The sequence below is a fragment of the Muntiacus reevesi genome, chromosome 12 (genome assembly GCF_963930625.1).
Source record: "Muntiacus reevesi chromosome 12, mMunRee1.1, whole genome shotgun sequence".
Classification (NCBI taxonomy): Eukaryota; Metazoa; Chordata; class Mammalia; order Artiodactyla; family Cervidae; genus Muntiacus; species Muntiacus reevesi.
Genome location: NC_089260.1, coordinates 67500798 through 67516295, shown reverse-complemented (window position 1 = coordinate 67516295; position 15498 = coordinate 67500798). Strand labels below are relative to the sequence as shown.

General features: G+C 50.7%; 1 protein-coding gene across 1 annotated transcript in view; it reads left to right on the top strand.

Moving 5' to 3' along the window:
* The window catches only part of ASAP1 (ArfGAP with SH3 domain, ankyrin repeat and PH domain 1), a 326825-nt gene extending 311327 nt beyond the window's left edge, over nucleotides 1-15498 (top strand). The window contains exons 27-30 of the mRNA XM_065902602.1: nucleotides 2226-2284; nucleotides 8338-8819; nucleotides 10575-10697; nucleotides 12741-15498. Of these exons, the coding sequence (XP_065758674.1) occupies nucleotides 2226-2284; nucleotides 8338-8819; nucleotides 10575-10697; nucleotides 12741-12815 (739 nt within the window). The 3' untranslated portion in view covers nucleotides 12816-15498. The remainder of the gene's footprint in view (nucleotides 1-2225; nucleotides 2285-8337; nucleotides 8820-10574; nucleotides 10698-12740) is intronic.

Genomic DNA, 15498 nt, shown 5'->3' with positions numbered 1-15498 from the left:
GGCTTGCCAGCTGATGCTGACTGTGATGGGAACCTGAAAGCCTCCATCACTTTGCATGGCCCACCTCGGCACACAGTTCTCAGGGCCCAGACGGTCTACAGACAGTGTTTCAGGGGAGCAGCGCCTCCCCGTCCAGATTCCAGGCGCAAATGGACCTCACTTTCCTGAGGACTGCACAGTCTGCGCTGGAATGAGTTATTATTCTCAGTTTTTTAATGAAGTCATTTTGTTTTGTTACTTTCTCTTTTAGCTCCATTCTGCAGACCTGAGAGTAAAAAGATCTCTTCAGGGAGATCCAATTAGTCTAGAGATTTTCAAACATAAAAATAGAACTCTTTCCAAGTCTTCTGTTTCTAAGAGTTCCTTAAGCTAGGCTAATGGAGAGGCGGCCCTTTCTCCTCTCCTCACCAAAATGAGATGCTTCAGAAGAGTTTCTATGGACAGTGTATACCCAGTCCCAGCCCAGAGGCTTTTCCCCAGAGACTTGATCCCAGATAAGGACACAGGGAGCTGCTTCCTGACCCAAAAGCTCAGGCAGGAGGAGTTAGCTGGTTCGTGGGGGGTGCCTTCCAAAGTTTTTCAAAGCTGAAAGCCGAAATCCTCATTTCTTCTAATGCCTCTGCCTTGTTTTCGTCTTTACGAGCCCGTGAGGTAGCCCAGTCTGCTGCCCTCAGGTTTGCAGATGAGGACGCGGGGCCCTGGGACTCAGTCTGGGGGGTTCTCAGGCACCACAGTCAATACTCTGCCTGCCCCTCGCGCTCAGCGCCCCCCACACACACTGCCCGGGGGCTGTCAACCCCAGGGCCGGTGGGGGTCTTCCAGGGGAGAGTCTGACGTGGGGGAAGTGCCCACTGATGGTTTTTACAGGGAATCAAGCCCTGACATGTACACACACACTTACATACATGTGCACATAGCACCACCGGCAGCACGCGAAGAAGCCCAGGTTCACCCCAGGGCTCCTGTGTGAGGCGCTTCCAAGTGTCCGGCTTGGCCTCCATACCCAGGCCAGGAAGGCATCGCGTTCACGTCTGTGATGGGCAGATATGCGTCCCTGTGAAGATGCTGAGGCCAAAACATGCACCAGATGTGTTCAAGGCAAAACGCTTCTGGTTCAGGGGTGACTTGATCTCACCAGTCTTAGCCTCAAGTAGCCCAGAGGCCTTAGAATTTCGAGGGAGCCAAGGAAAGAGTCCCGGAGACCAGGAGTGATTTGTGGGCCAGGATGAAAGACACATGCATTTCATCTTCTTTATTGGACTCTTTGTTTTCTTTTTGGTTGGCTTGGCTTTTCCTGTCCTTTTAAATGCAATTAAGAGAGAAGAGGGGTGGAGTCAGTTCTTAGGCCACCAGAGGACAGCAGAGGATAAACGAGGTAACAGAAGGGGCTCTTGGCAGATACAAGTCTGGCACTGGGATGCTGTGCTGTTTGGGTCCTCAGGGCCCCTGGGGTCCCCTGAACACAGTCACAGCCTCTTGTTAAAGGGAAAGAGCGGATTCCCACTGAGAGTTTTCGCCTGCACTGCTGGCATCTTGGTGGTGGCAGGGTCGTGGGGAGTCCCTGATACCAGATGACATGGGGCAGCTTCTGTGCCTGGAGCCTGCTGCCCGGATCCTCTGCTCATTTACAAATTGTTCAAGAGGAGGAACAACTCAGGGAAAGCCTGAAGGCCTGAGACCCACGCCATTTGCTCTGGTGCAAGGAAAAAGTGAGGACTCCGTAGTCCAATGGAGCTGGGCCTGAATGTCCAGCTCCGTTGCTGGTCAGACCCGGAAGCTTCCACAGGTCACTGGAGGTGCACGGGCTCTGGTTTCCTCTGCTACAGGTGGGGGTGACAAGCATAACATCGTGGGGTCGCATGAGAAGAGCTGCCTCAGAGCAGCGCACTTGACCCAGGACCTGCAGTGTGCCCAGCGCTTTCATCAGCACTGTTCTTTCGGGGAAAGGTGTCAAAAAGAGGAGGGATTAGGCTTTTTCACTTAGAAGGTTGGTGGAGGTTTTGTTACTTTCCCTCTGGATTCCATTCTGCAGACTTGGGACTAAAAAGATAATCCTCAGGGAAAGGCAGGCAAACTTCAAATCTGGGCAAGTGGACTATAATCTTTTGTTAGGGAAATGTTGAAAGCATTTTTAGATAGATAATTTTGTGGATTTCTGTGAATACTATTTCACTATTGATTTTATAGCGTTCTGAGATCATAAATGATTCTTATTTATTCATTAGCACCGGTTCTGCAAAGACTGCCCTTGGCCCAAGAGTTCTTCCTAAACTACCTCAGAAAGGTAAGATTTCTCTTTTTCATGCTGTTGTCCGACTCTTTGCAACCCCAGAAACAGCAGCTCACCAGGCTTCCCTGTCCTTCACTAGATATCTACCGGAGTTTGCTCAAATTCTTGTCCATTTAGTCGGTGATGCTATCTAACCATCTCATCTTCTCTTTCACATTTACATGTAATTATACTGTCACTGTCGGAGAAGGCAATGGTACCCCACTCCAGTACTCTTGCCTGGAAAATCCCATGGACGGAGGAGCCTGGTAGGCTGCAGTCCGTGGGGTCGCGAAGAGTTGGACATGACTGAGCAACTTCACTTTCACTTTTCACTTTTATGCATTGGAGAAGGAAATGGCAACCCACTCCAGTGTTCTTGCCCGGAGAATCCCAGGGATGGGGTCGCACAGAGTCGGACACGACCAAAGTGACTTAGCAGCAGTAGCAGCAGTATACTGTCACTGTATTCTCCAAGGGATCGGGGGTGTTTGTCTCTTTTGACCCCTGCTCTATCTCAGATGGCCTTGAGCAGCAGCTGACATGTAAGAGATGTGTAATTAATATTTGTTCAGTGAAGAAAAATACTTACAAGCTCAAGTTTTGTAATTAACAAGCACCAAACTTTTCCTGAAAAAGCAATGCTTTTTCAGAAGATCCCTCATTAGTATCCCCAAGTACCATTTCTTCTCTTGCAAACAAAATCAGAGAGACCTCAGAACTGGTCCTGGCGCTCCAGCTGTGAGGCCTGGGCAGGGGACTCAGAAGCTTCACTGAGCCTGAGATTCCTCACCTGTCAACGGGGCTGGGACACCTACTCCACCAGGTTTTATGAGGACGGGGTGAGATTATACTTCAGAAAGGCTGGATTTTGCTGATCGGCACCCCCACGTAGTCATTGAACATGTTCCTCTGTCCTCTAGTATTTCCTATCAATTGAAAGTTGGATCAAGAGACCCGATCAGATGCTGCTAGTTCAGGCTTTGGCAAAACCCTTCCCAGGCGGCAGTGCACTCTTCTGTCGAGAGGGACAAGCCGTCCGACTGCCCCTCTCTGTGTCAAGTTCACGGCTCCCACTTGGCCTGTGGACACCATCCTGTTCTTACGGCACTGACAGCCCCTCCCCTTGTGTGCAGGCCCCTCGTGTTCTCAACCTCCAGAGACTGGCTCAGGCGCGGTCGCTTCTTTTCTGAATCTGCCCTCACTCTCTGGGGTACCTGCCTTGGCACCTGCATATCATATACCCAGCCAAGTATCCCTCCGATGTCTAAGCTCCCACACACCTGCCACTGGAGTGTCTCTGCTCAGACGTCTGACAGCTTCTCAAGCTAAGATTTTGAAGACCCTACACACACACACACACACACACACACACACACACACACACACACACACACACACACACACACACACACACACACACACACACCCGACATCTGACAGCTTCTCAACCTAAGATTTTGAAGACCCTACACACACACACACACACACACACACACACACACACACACACACACACACACACACACACACACACACACACACACACACCCGACATCTGACAGCTTCTCAACCTAAGATTTTGAAGACCCTACACACACACACACACACACACACACACACACACACACACACACACACACACACACACACACACACCCGACATCTGACAGCTTCTCAACCTAAGATTTTGAAGACCCTACACACACACACACACACACACACACACACCCGACATCTGACAGCTTCTCAACCTAAGATTTTGAAGACCCTACACACACACACACACACACACACACACACACACACACACACACACACACACACACACACACACACACACACACACACACACACACACACACACACACACACACACACACACACACACACACACACCCCACCCCCAGACATCTGACAGCTTCTCAACCTAAGATTTTGAAGACCCTTCACACACACACACACACCCCTCCAGCCAAACCTTTTCCTCGCCCAGCATACACACACACACCCCTCCAGCCAAACCTTATCCTCGCCCAGCATCCCTGTCTGTTACAGGCGATTTTGTCCAGGTCCAAGTGATTGGATCTTAGACCTAGGAAAGAATTCCAGCTCCTTCCTTCCATGCCGCTCATCCATCCACACACACTGTTGGTTCTCCGTTGGTTGTATCCTCCCGTGTCTCCCCTCTCACCGTGGTCTCCCGGACCGTCCTCTCCTGTCTGGACTCTGCAGCCTCCTCCCTGGTCTTCCTGCGTCCACCCTGGCCCTGCAGTCTTTCCCCAGCAGAAGAGCCAGGGTGCTCTGTGTTCTATCAGTGGCTCCTGCCCCACCCATCCGTCTCACCCAGAAAGCAGGCAGAGTTCCAGTGTATTTCTAAGCCTCTTCAGCCTGAGGCACAGGGTGTCTGTGACGCTGAGAGGGACAGGCTGCAGCTCCTTCTCCTGCCCACCCATCCTCATCCCCAGCGCATGCTGGCGCTTCCGCATGGACTGTCCTGACCACACCTCACTCTTTTTCCCTTCCAAACATCACTTATTTTTTAAATCCTTTGAAAATGTTAGTTGCTCAGTCATGTCCAACTCTTTGCGACCGCATGGACTGTAGCCCTCTAGGCTCCTCCGTCCATGGGACTCTCCAGGCAAAAATTCTGGAGTGGGTTGCCATTCCTTTCTCCAGGGGATCTGCCCAACCCAGGGATCACACCTGGGTCTCCTGCTTTGCAGGTGGATTTTTTACAGTCTGAGCCACCAGGGAATCCTTTGGGCTCCTTGTAAAGGGCTTAGTGAAAGCCTTCTCAGCTGGGGATGGACCGCTGCATGGAGCCATTTGTTTAAAGAGTTTTAAAAGGCAGTCATACAGAAACTTCAGGGGGCTCTCCAGTCTGAACAGAGTCATGGTAGTGTTGGGCTGTGATGCAGGCCTCGGTCCCTTACATTCTTCCCTAGTTGTCATCACAGTGAAAGTCCAGCCCTGCATCCTGGGTTTTTCCACTTAGGATTCTGCCATCGAGCAGCTGCCATCCTCTGCTTGGCGCCCCCTTTTGTTGGAAACATGAGCTGAGAGCATGCGGGCTCTTTCTTCGTCTTCCTCCTCCTTCTCAGTTATGTCCTTAGAGCCTGTTCTCAGAAACAGAACCATCACAGTCCAGGGCAGTGTTTCAGCACCTGAGCTCTCTGTCACGCTGCTGTTCAAAGGGCCGAATCTGTTTGTTTCCAGCCAACCTTGCCGGCATGAACCAGCTGCACCATAACCCCCTGGGTCTCTTTCTTATTTTTCGACCGTGCCATGCAGCATGTGGGATTCTAGTTCCCCAGCCAGGGATCAAACCCACATCCCCTGCAGTGGAAGTGTGGCGTCTTAACCACTGGACCACCAAGGAAGCTCCAGGGATGGGGTAGAATTCTCACTCCTCTCTCGTTCTTGATGTCCTCACTCGAGCAGCGTGGTCTGTGTCATCCAACTTTGGGGGAAGTTTGCTTCTCTGCCTATCAGAGTTAAGAATGTAGTTTAGGCACTTCACTAGTAGTCCAGTGGCTAAGGCTTCACATTCCTAATGCAGAGGGCCCAAGTTTGATCCTTGGGTCAGGGAAAATCTCAAATGCCACAACTAAGGTCAAATGATGAAACTTAAGACCTGGCACAGAAAAATAAATAAATAAATACTTTTATAAAAAAAGAATGAAGTTCACAAAGGACTTTAAATTAGAGAGGGGAAAACACAAAATCATCTTGGAAATAAAATAGAGGAGAGACTTCTTTAGAGGGGAGAGTGTCTCTTTTCATATTTCTTCGTATTATAAAATTAACCTATATTCATTGTAGATACTAAAAATGCAAAGGAGTGTAAAGAAAAGACAAACTGCCCAAAGTCTCGCCACCCAGGATAAAGCAACTTAGTCAGCCCTTTCAGTCTTTTTCCTACGATTTTTTTGTCACTGTTTAAGCTGGTTTTTGTCATACAGTGAATCAGGAGCCCTTTCCATGAGATTAATTATACTCTTACTGTCTGCGCAGTACTCGTTATCTGATAGCTGGCTGTGTTAAGTAGTCTGTCCTCTTCCACGTCCACCCAGTTCACACTTTCCTTTCACTATAAACAGCGTCATGCTGAACACCCTGGCACAGGCACGTGCCCTGGCTTTGATCCCTTTTTTGGATAAATTCCTAGAACCCGAGTTGCCTGTTTGGGCGGCCCAGCACTTCCTCATAGTTTCTGTTCCCCCGTAAGTGTGGCTCAGGGCTAGGCTTTTCAGCCCCTCTGCCTCGGGGGATTCCCCCAGCTGTTCCCCCATCACCCCCTGACTCAGACTTTTATTTACCCCAGTGTCTTGACTTCCAAGAGAGGAATCTGATGGTCCTGCTGTCACTTTCTGAACTGCGCCACGTCGGCTGAAGCTCACTGGCCAGCCCGGGAGCAGGGTGCCCTTGAATTTGAATTCCTTAGGAAGGGACGTGGCTGGGCAGGCCCCGAGCAGGAACAGCTGCAGTGTAGCTCATGACAGTTTGCAATACTAGGAGTTGTCCTTTCTTTAAAAAAAAATTTTTTTTAGGAGTCTTTCTCCGAGTGTTGTGTCTTTAGAATACAGTTCTTAGTTTGGCTACTTCAGTGTGCTTCAGTCTGAGCCCCCACTGAGCACATACGATGCGCTTGGTGAATCTAGGCCTCAAGGAACTTTGTCTCAGCAATAGTGATAATATGCCATAATATTCTGATACTGTACCTAGAGTCTACCTCGTCCTGTTGGCATGTTCGTCATGTCAGCTCGTGTTTTAGAGATGAGGAGGGTGAGGGGGTTTGTAACCTGCTCAGGGTCACACAACTAGGAACTGAGTGGTGGAGCCCAACTTTGAGACATGTCCTAGGTTCCACTGGTTAGAGCTGTGCGAAGGTTCAGACTGCAGAATCTCGAAGCGATGGAGTCCTACACAGCTGTTAAAGAGGAGGAGGAGGAACTGACTTATCGATAGAAATTCTCCCAAGCATTTTATATGGGAAAAAACCAAGGTTGTAGACGTATGTTGTGTGTGTGTATGAGTGAGTGAGTGTGAGTCGTTCAGTCATATCCGATTCCATATCCCCATGGACTAGAGCAAGCGGGAATACTTGAGTGGGTTGCCATTTCCTTCTCCAGTGTATGTATTGTAGTCCCATGTTAACAGAAATTCTCCCGAATATATTATATGGGAAACAAAGTTGCAGGCAATGTATGTGTTGTCGTCCCATTTAATGTATGTGTTGTAGTCCCAGGTTTTTAAAGATAATTCATATATACATGCATGGGCACCACTAAAAGGAACAGAGTTGACCTCAAAGGGGTGGTAGGTGGGAGTGGTGAGAGGAGAAACTTTTTCCCTCTTACACAGTATGTATATCATATAAAATGTGAGAAATTAGAATGATACCACTATAGAACGGAATAGGATACAGCATTAAAAGTATATGCTTAGTACTAATGAACAATTTTTATTACCATGGTGAATACTCTTGCTAAAACAGTATATAGATAAGAGCAGATAGATGTTTTGTCTATGAAAAATACATAGAAAAGTCCAGAAGGAAATTATACCAAAGTATTTCAAATGGCTGCATTTACTCAGTAGACTTATGGAAAACTTCTCCTTTTAACTCTGCACCTTTCAGTTTTCCATAATCTGTATTATGTGTATGAAAAAGTGAGAGTATTAGTCACTCAGTCATGTCTTAACTCCTTGCGACCCTGTGGACTGTAGCCCACCAGGATCCTCTGTCCATGGAATTTTCGAGGCCACAATCCTGGAGTGGGTTGCCATTCCCTTCTGCAGAGGATCTATTATGTGTATAGTTGTGGTTTTTTGTTTTTGTTTTTTTTTTTACTTCTGGGTTCGTTTGGATGTCCTGTTCTTATATAACTGAGGCATAAGATCGTCCATTGTAAGATGGATGCCTCCAGGCTTCCAACTTTCACCTTTTTTTGAAAGCAGGCCAAAAAAAAAGCAGGCCAATTCATGTGGGGTCTGGGCCTGCGACTGCATGGGGCGCTCGCTCGGTTCTGCTCATGACCCCTCTCTGTGGTCGCCTCCCGCAGTGGCACTAAGGAAAACAGATACCAGCCATCATCTCTCCCTTGACAAAGCCAACATCCCGCCTGAGATCTTCCAGAAGTCGTCCCAGTTGGCAGAGTTACCACAGAAGCCGCCACCCGGGGACCTGCCCCCGAAGCCCACGGAACTGGCTCCCAAACCCCCCATTGGAGACTTGCCACCTAAGCCAGGCGAGCTGCCCCCCAAGCCGCAGCTGGGTGACCTGCCCCCCAAGCCCCAGCTTGCAGACTTGCCCCCCAAGCCCCAGGTGAAGGACCTGCCTCCCAAGCCACAACTGGGGGAGCTGCTGGCGAAACCCCAGACGGGAGACGCCTCGCCCAAGGCCCAGCCACCCCCGGAGCTCGCCCCCAAGTCACACCCAGCGGACCTGTCCCCGAACGTCCCCAAGCAGGTGTCTGAGGACACCAATGACCTCACGCCCACCCTGCCAGAGACACCTGTGCCGCTGCCCAGGAAGATCAACACGGTGAGTAGTGCTCGTAAACCCAGGCACGTGCCCACCCAGCCAGCCTGGGGTCCGGTGTTGTGAGGGGCACAGGGCCCGGGGGGTTGAGACCGGGCTGTGGACCCCAGCAGACAGGCGTCAGGACCTGCCTGCCCTGTGACCACGGGGCCGTGGCCAGCTCCTCGCCTGCCCTGAACCTCGGTCTCCTCCTTCATCGGAAGGGGCTAGAACGCTGCCTGGGTTCATGGGCAATGAAATGCAGGGGAGTACGAGCAGCGCCCAGCAAGTGGTCGCTCTTGTCTGTGATCCTGGAACCAGGAGACTTTCCTTTCCCAGGGTCCCAGGGAAGCGGTCTCAGGCCTCAGCTTCTCTCTGCACCTTCCTGGAGGAGTTGGGCACACGGCCCAAAGAGACTTGTACCAACCAACATAGCTTGGTTTGAAGTCGCCCAGCCCTTCATTTTCACAACATGCCTTCTACTCTATATGTCCTTTTTACTTTAAACATGCCTTTCCCTCCCCACCCCCACCCCAAAATATTTTTTTGGAAAAATGAAGCCCTGGAAGATGCACAAGTGTTGTCTGTCCTGCCCACACCACACCCCAACAGAGATGGGAGCACCCCGGTTTAAGGAACACAGTTAGCAGGGGGACCAAAAGCCTTGCTCACATCTTCCCATGATAAAGCAGCATTGTGATAAAAGTGTGTCCCTTCAATACTGAGGGAAAGGTGAGAATAGTGAAACCGATCCTCTCCCACGTGGGAGCTCACAAGCATGTTCAGCAGCTGCGACTTGCTCTTCACCAGGCTCTTGAGAAGCCTCAGCAGCACCCGTGGCCTTGCACACAATTCCAGCCTGGGCTACTGCACTCTTCACTGTTTTATTATCTCATTAACCCTCCCTGTTATGAGTGGTCACACACAGGTCTTCCAGTTTGCTGGTAGAGTTAGAGCTGAAAAGACTTAAGATCTTAACTGCCCGTAGCCCTCGGCTTCTCAGACCCCAGCAGCTCTGGCTTAGCCCGGGGAGGGGAATTGTAGAAGCAAGTGGGTCAACAGGGAGAGTGAGGGAGAAACCATTGGACCAAGAAGAAAAGCACTTGACCCCAAGCTTTGAGCGTGACGGCTTGCTTTTTTTTATTCCTAATTATTTAATAAGCCAGGCGCCAGAACCATCCTTTGGAAGGTCAGTTCTCTATTTCCATCTTCCTGTTTGCAGAGAACTGGAAATCTAACAACTAAAAGCTCGAATCAACATGGGTCAGAAACTAAAACGTTTAGGGGAACTGCCTGGAGGCCCCCGCCCGCGCCCCGGGCTCCCCTGCTCTGTTTAAGCAGTGTATGCTGACACGGCGCTTTGCATGAGGGGCTGAGAAATGTGTTTATGCTGCATGTGTTTGGTCTGCTTTACATCATGTTTCCCCAAACCATTTTTAGATTCTGCTGTCATCTGTGCAGGCTGCCGTGGGGCGGGGCGGGGTCGGGCACTTCGCTTGTTTCTGGTGAAGCTGGATTTTGATCCCTTACCCATGATGTTTGCTCTCAGATGGAAGCCATCGGTGGTTACCCGCCCCTCCCCACTCTCACTGGGCTCCCCTGCTGCCCTGGGCGGAGGGGGGCCCTCCTGTCTGGAGAGCACCCAGGACTGGGGGCGCTCCCCACTTTCATCAGGGAGAAACTGAGGCTCGGCGAGGTGAAACCACTCGCCCAGGGTCAGCCTGTCCTCCTTTCCCTTCAGTCTGTCCTGTGAGCTAAAACCCCGCTGCTTTCTTGAAGGGGAAGAGCAAGGTGAGGCGAGTGAAGACCATCTACGACTGCCAGGCGGACAACGATGATGAGCTGACCTTCATGGAGGGCGAGGTGATCGTGGTCACCGGGGAGGAGGACCAGGAGTGGTGGGTATGTACCAGCCGCGTGGCGCTGTCCGTGGTCAGCCCGCACACGCGCCAGGAGGACACAGTGCCTGGCCTGCCTTCCAGCCGGGAGCTTTGAAACCGGCTCAGGAAGTACCCTTGTCACACGGCAGCCTGTGGGCCACGGGTACTTTCTGGCTTTTCAGATGCAAAACTGAAGCTCATTCAACACTGGCCCAGCCAGCTCTGCTCAGGCCTTGCCCTTCAACACCACCAACACCACACACACACACACACACACACACACATGTACACATGTGTGTGCACACACATACATGCATGCACACACATCCCCACCATACATCTCAGGTTCCATCTTCATCCAGCCTGCAGTTCTCTGTCAGGAGGATCCCTGCCTCACATAACTTCAGGGGAGGATTCGAGGAGACCATCTGTGACAGCTCCTTTTCCACTAAAAACCTGCTGCCCAGGTGTCAGGAAGGAAAGGCAGCCCTGTCCTCCCACCGCGGCCTGGGAGCTGCCCAGGTCCTGGGTGGCTGCAGGGGACCCAGCATGTCCACGGCTGTCCAGGCTGTCAGGGGAGGAAGCCTCCAGCGGCCCCTGCCGTACAGAGGGGCAGCGGGCGGACACCTCCTAGTCAATCACTCCCCACCCCCAGCATGGAAGTTCGGCTTCCTTGGCAGCTAGAGTCCCGTCCTGCCCAGAGGGCCCGGCCCTGTGTGCCGAGAAAGGGACCTGTGTTCACCGCTGAGCCCAGGGCCTGCTAATGCCCAGAAACACACACACACGGGCACACTCGTGGCCCTTCGCCTTTCCTCCCCCGGGCCCAGACCGTGACTGCAGACTCGCGGTCACAGCCGTCAGGACGCTGCTTGGGCCACAGCAGTGGCTCAGCCCGGGCAGTCTCGCCCTCCAGGCACGTGTGGCAACATCTGGAAACATTCTCATCATCAGGGCCTGGCCAGGGTGGGTGCTGCTGGCCTCTGGGGTGGGGGGAGCCAAGGCCTCTGCTGGACGTCCTGTGACGTGTGGAGGAGGCCCCACCACAAAGAACCCCCTGCCCCAAATGTCAGGAGCACTGGGGTTGACAAACCAGAGGCCCCCTTCCTCTCTCTGTCTGTCGTGAAGTCTGGCGGGTTAGATCCCTTGACAAGGTGATAGGCGCTGAAATCCTGGCGTGATTCACCCTGTGGCCCGGGGTGCAGCGTGTCCCTTCTTTGAGCCTCAGTTTCCCCCTCTGAAAAGGGAGGCACGGGCCACCCTCCCTCACAGGAACGTCTGAGGACTCTTGTGCACGATGCCAACTGAGACCCAGTGACGTGGGTCATCCCGGCCTTGCTGTTCACCCCTCTGTCAGATGGAAACCGGTGCACAGAGGCCCGGTGAGCAAAGGAGGCCACGCGTCTTTCTCCGGGATGGCCATCCGAAGCCAGCGTGCATGTCGCTGATCTTCTCTTCCTGATAGGGTTCTTTTCGATGCAGTTAATTCTCATGTAATTCAGATTATTGGGAGCCTTGGCAGGTCGCAGTGGCTGGCGAGCTTAGGCAGGAGACAAAAAAACAGCTGTAAAATGTGCCCTCGTCGCTCTGAGACCTTCGCAGCATCCTCGCCGCCGCCGCAACCAGAAAGCAAGTTCTTGGTGCCTAGCAGCCCTTCTTATGTGTAGAATCGTTGGTGTAGCTTCCCCACAGGCCTGAGAAGCAGGGCTTTTTCAGCCCGGTTTTACAGACAGGAGGCTTAGCACGCTTTGAGAGATCGCCCAGCGCGAGAGGTGGCCGAGCGGCCTGGTTGAGCGCATGGTTGAGGCCGCAGCCCCGGTGAGACCATGGCAGACCCGACCGCCACTCGGGGCCCCTGTCCCTTCGTATAAAAAGTGAGGGCCCCAGCACCGTCTGCCTCCCGGGGCTGCCTGCCGGCAAAGCAACCCCCATGAAAGCGGTTCCGCCGTGTGTGGCGCCTACATCGTGTCTCCCCAGGGCCTGCCTCCCGCCTGCATCAGCATCAGCCCTGGGGGCGCTCAGACCCACCGGCCGCCTCCCGCCTGACGCCTCTCCTTTCTCCCTGCAGATTGGGCACATCGAGGGGCAGCCCGAGAGGAAGGGCGTCTTCCCAGTGTCCTTTGTCCACATCCTGTCCGACTAGCAAAAAAGCAGAGCCTTCAGACTGTCCGCACCCGTCATGCTAGGCCGCTGCCTCCCCGGGACCCCGTGCACACCGTGTAAATAGCTGCTGTTACCGAGTGGAAGCTCCCGGAGGGGCCGCCTCAGGAGGGGAACGGAGCGCGTGTTGTAAATACCCTGTGGTCTCTGCCTTCGCCAGTATTAGGGTAGCCTTGGGACCCGGTGCGCCTTACTGGTTTGCCAAAGCCATCCTTGGCATCTAGCACTTACATCTCTGTCTACGCTGTTTTCCAAGCAAACAAACAAGCAGGAATATAGGAACTGCTGGCTTTGCAAATAGAAATGGTCTCCAGCAACCGTTGAAGGGCATAGAATTGCCTCTCTGTTCCTAACCTGACAGTATTCTCCATTGTGTTACTGAAAAATGCAACATTAGCGAAGAGGTGGGTACTGTCTTCCAGGTGAATCTTTCCACTCCGTGACAGACCAGCCTGTTGTTATCTGTGTACACAGTTTACAGCTACAAGAACCAACTTTGGTATTTATTACAGAAAAGTGCTCAGTTCAGTGTAAGCGTTATTCCTTCTGCAAAATATCCACTGACCCAGAACGTTGGTGGCGTTTTGCAATGCCCACAGCCTCATGCAGGTTTAGACATGTGGGTTTATGCTGTCTTAAGAAGATGAGTGCCCGCCCCTGATATTACCTCATTATGCAAAAATAACATATCCTTCATGACTATTTTCACAGAAGTTTAAGACACATCTGATAAAGTTCAACTTTCAGGAACCAAGGACTGCCAGAAAATATTAGCCTCTACATTATGCATGCATTTAGAAGCTTACCTGAAATCTGCCTTTTATAAAGGAATAGTATGGATAAGTTGAACTGTACTTTTTTTTTAAACTTGATTGCCATTAAAGCAGAAATTATAAGGTTGCAACAAATATTTGTTTCCAGTCAGTCATTTGGCTTCCTCAAGAGTATGAATGCACATATCACATTATGAATTAGCATCCTTCAACTATGTTAACACCCCTAACGTGTCCGTTTTAAATTCTTCTCTTAGTTTTCGTTCTGGATAAATTTAAACTTTCAAAAGAGTGTTCAAGAAGATGACGAATTCAGAAATCAGTTCTGCCCACCGTTTTTCCCCACCCGCCCCCCCTGTAGAATCCAGGTGCTGAAACCAGCCTTCTTTTTTTATTTTTCCTCCCCCATTTTCTTTACTAAACCCCAGTCGTAGATAAGTTTCCCAGCTCTGTTGAACAGACACGTCATCTTCAGGTCAACTCATAACCAAGTTTCTGAACACTGCTATGAATCGCACTGTGAAATGCGCTTTTCTGCCAGGGGTCCATGCCCCTCCTGGTTTCTTTTCCTCATCCCAGCCGCCTTCATCAGACCATTAAGACCATCCTGAGCTTTTCAGTCTTTTCCATCAGCCTGAATCTGGGAAAAGAACACAACAGCCCCACTCCCCAGTCAGCGGGACTGCTCTCGGATTCCGAGCCCCGTGTGTCATCCTGGCAGTGCGCTTGCTTAAACTGCTGCGTTGGCAGCAGCACAGGAAACTAATATTTTTAAGCAGATCATCCTGGCAACGGGTGAGAAATGTTCATTTCACAGAAGCACAACTCCCAACCAAACCCTTAGGGAAAGCCCTCTTTAATCAAGTCGCAGTGCTCGGTGAGTGTTAATTTAGCTCTGCTTACGTGATCACTATGAAAACTTTGAATAGCCACCTAACCAATAAACCTTGCATGACAAACCTGCAACGTATCTCCCCAGCTGTTATCGGAAGGTGATTTTAAGCAATTGCTTCCTCAGCATCGCGGCACACGTGAGCTCCACACAGATGCAAGGAACCAGCCGATGTGCTGGTGTGCGTGGCCGACAGTGTTGGCAGCCTCAGTTTAGCCACCAGGGGTCAGGACAGGAAGTCACCACCCCAAGTTATTTCATGTCCCAGTTCATTCAGTTACACGTAAGTTGCATTCACGCACTGTTCATTTTTGTGGCCTACGGTGTTTTCAACTGATCTCAAACTGGCTTTTTAAAAACACGAAAGCACGCTGTCTAAAATTACATGAAGTTAATTCCTTTTCTTTTTTCCTCTTTTAGAGCAACTTTTACACAGATGATTTTTTTTTAAAAAAAAACACTTGTTTTGGTTTTTTTTTTCCTGGTTTTGTTTTTGTTTTCCATCAGGAACCTGAGTTCTCTCTAACCCAGCTTACTGTGGGACATAGGAAAAATAGATATAAATAAGTATCTTTGGCGACCTTGGTTGAGTTTGAATCTGGTATTGTTCTTAAACTCAGTGAGCCGCTATCTGCAATTTTGTACATGATAGAGAGTATTTTGAAGGTGTGGAACCTTATGGGAAAAATAGCTAATTCTTCTCTGCCCCCCCGCAGTGGGGAAAGTTATGTTCTGCAAATAGTGTGTGTCTTATTTTACTGTTGAACAGCAATTGCTATTTATTTTTTTATTGCCTAGAACTTCAACATGTTGTATAGGGATCCCACAGCGCCGCAAGTTAAATTCCGAATTCCCATCTGGATGTTATGCTCAGACATCAGTATACTCGTCATTTCACATGTATTTAATGTGACTGTTTTTCAGTACTGTATGTGTTCATTTCTACTTTTTTTAATATTTAAAATTGCTTTTAAATAAACATATTCTCAGTTGATCCCAAA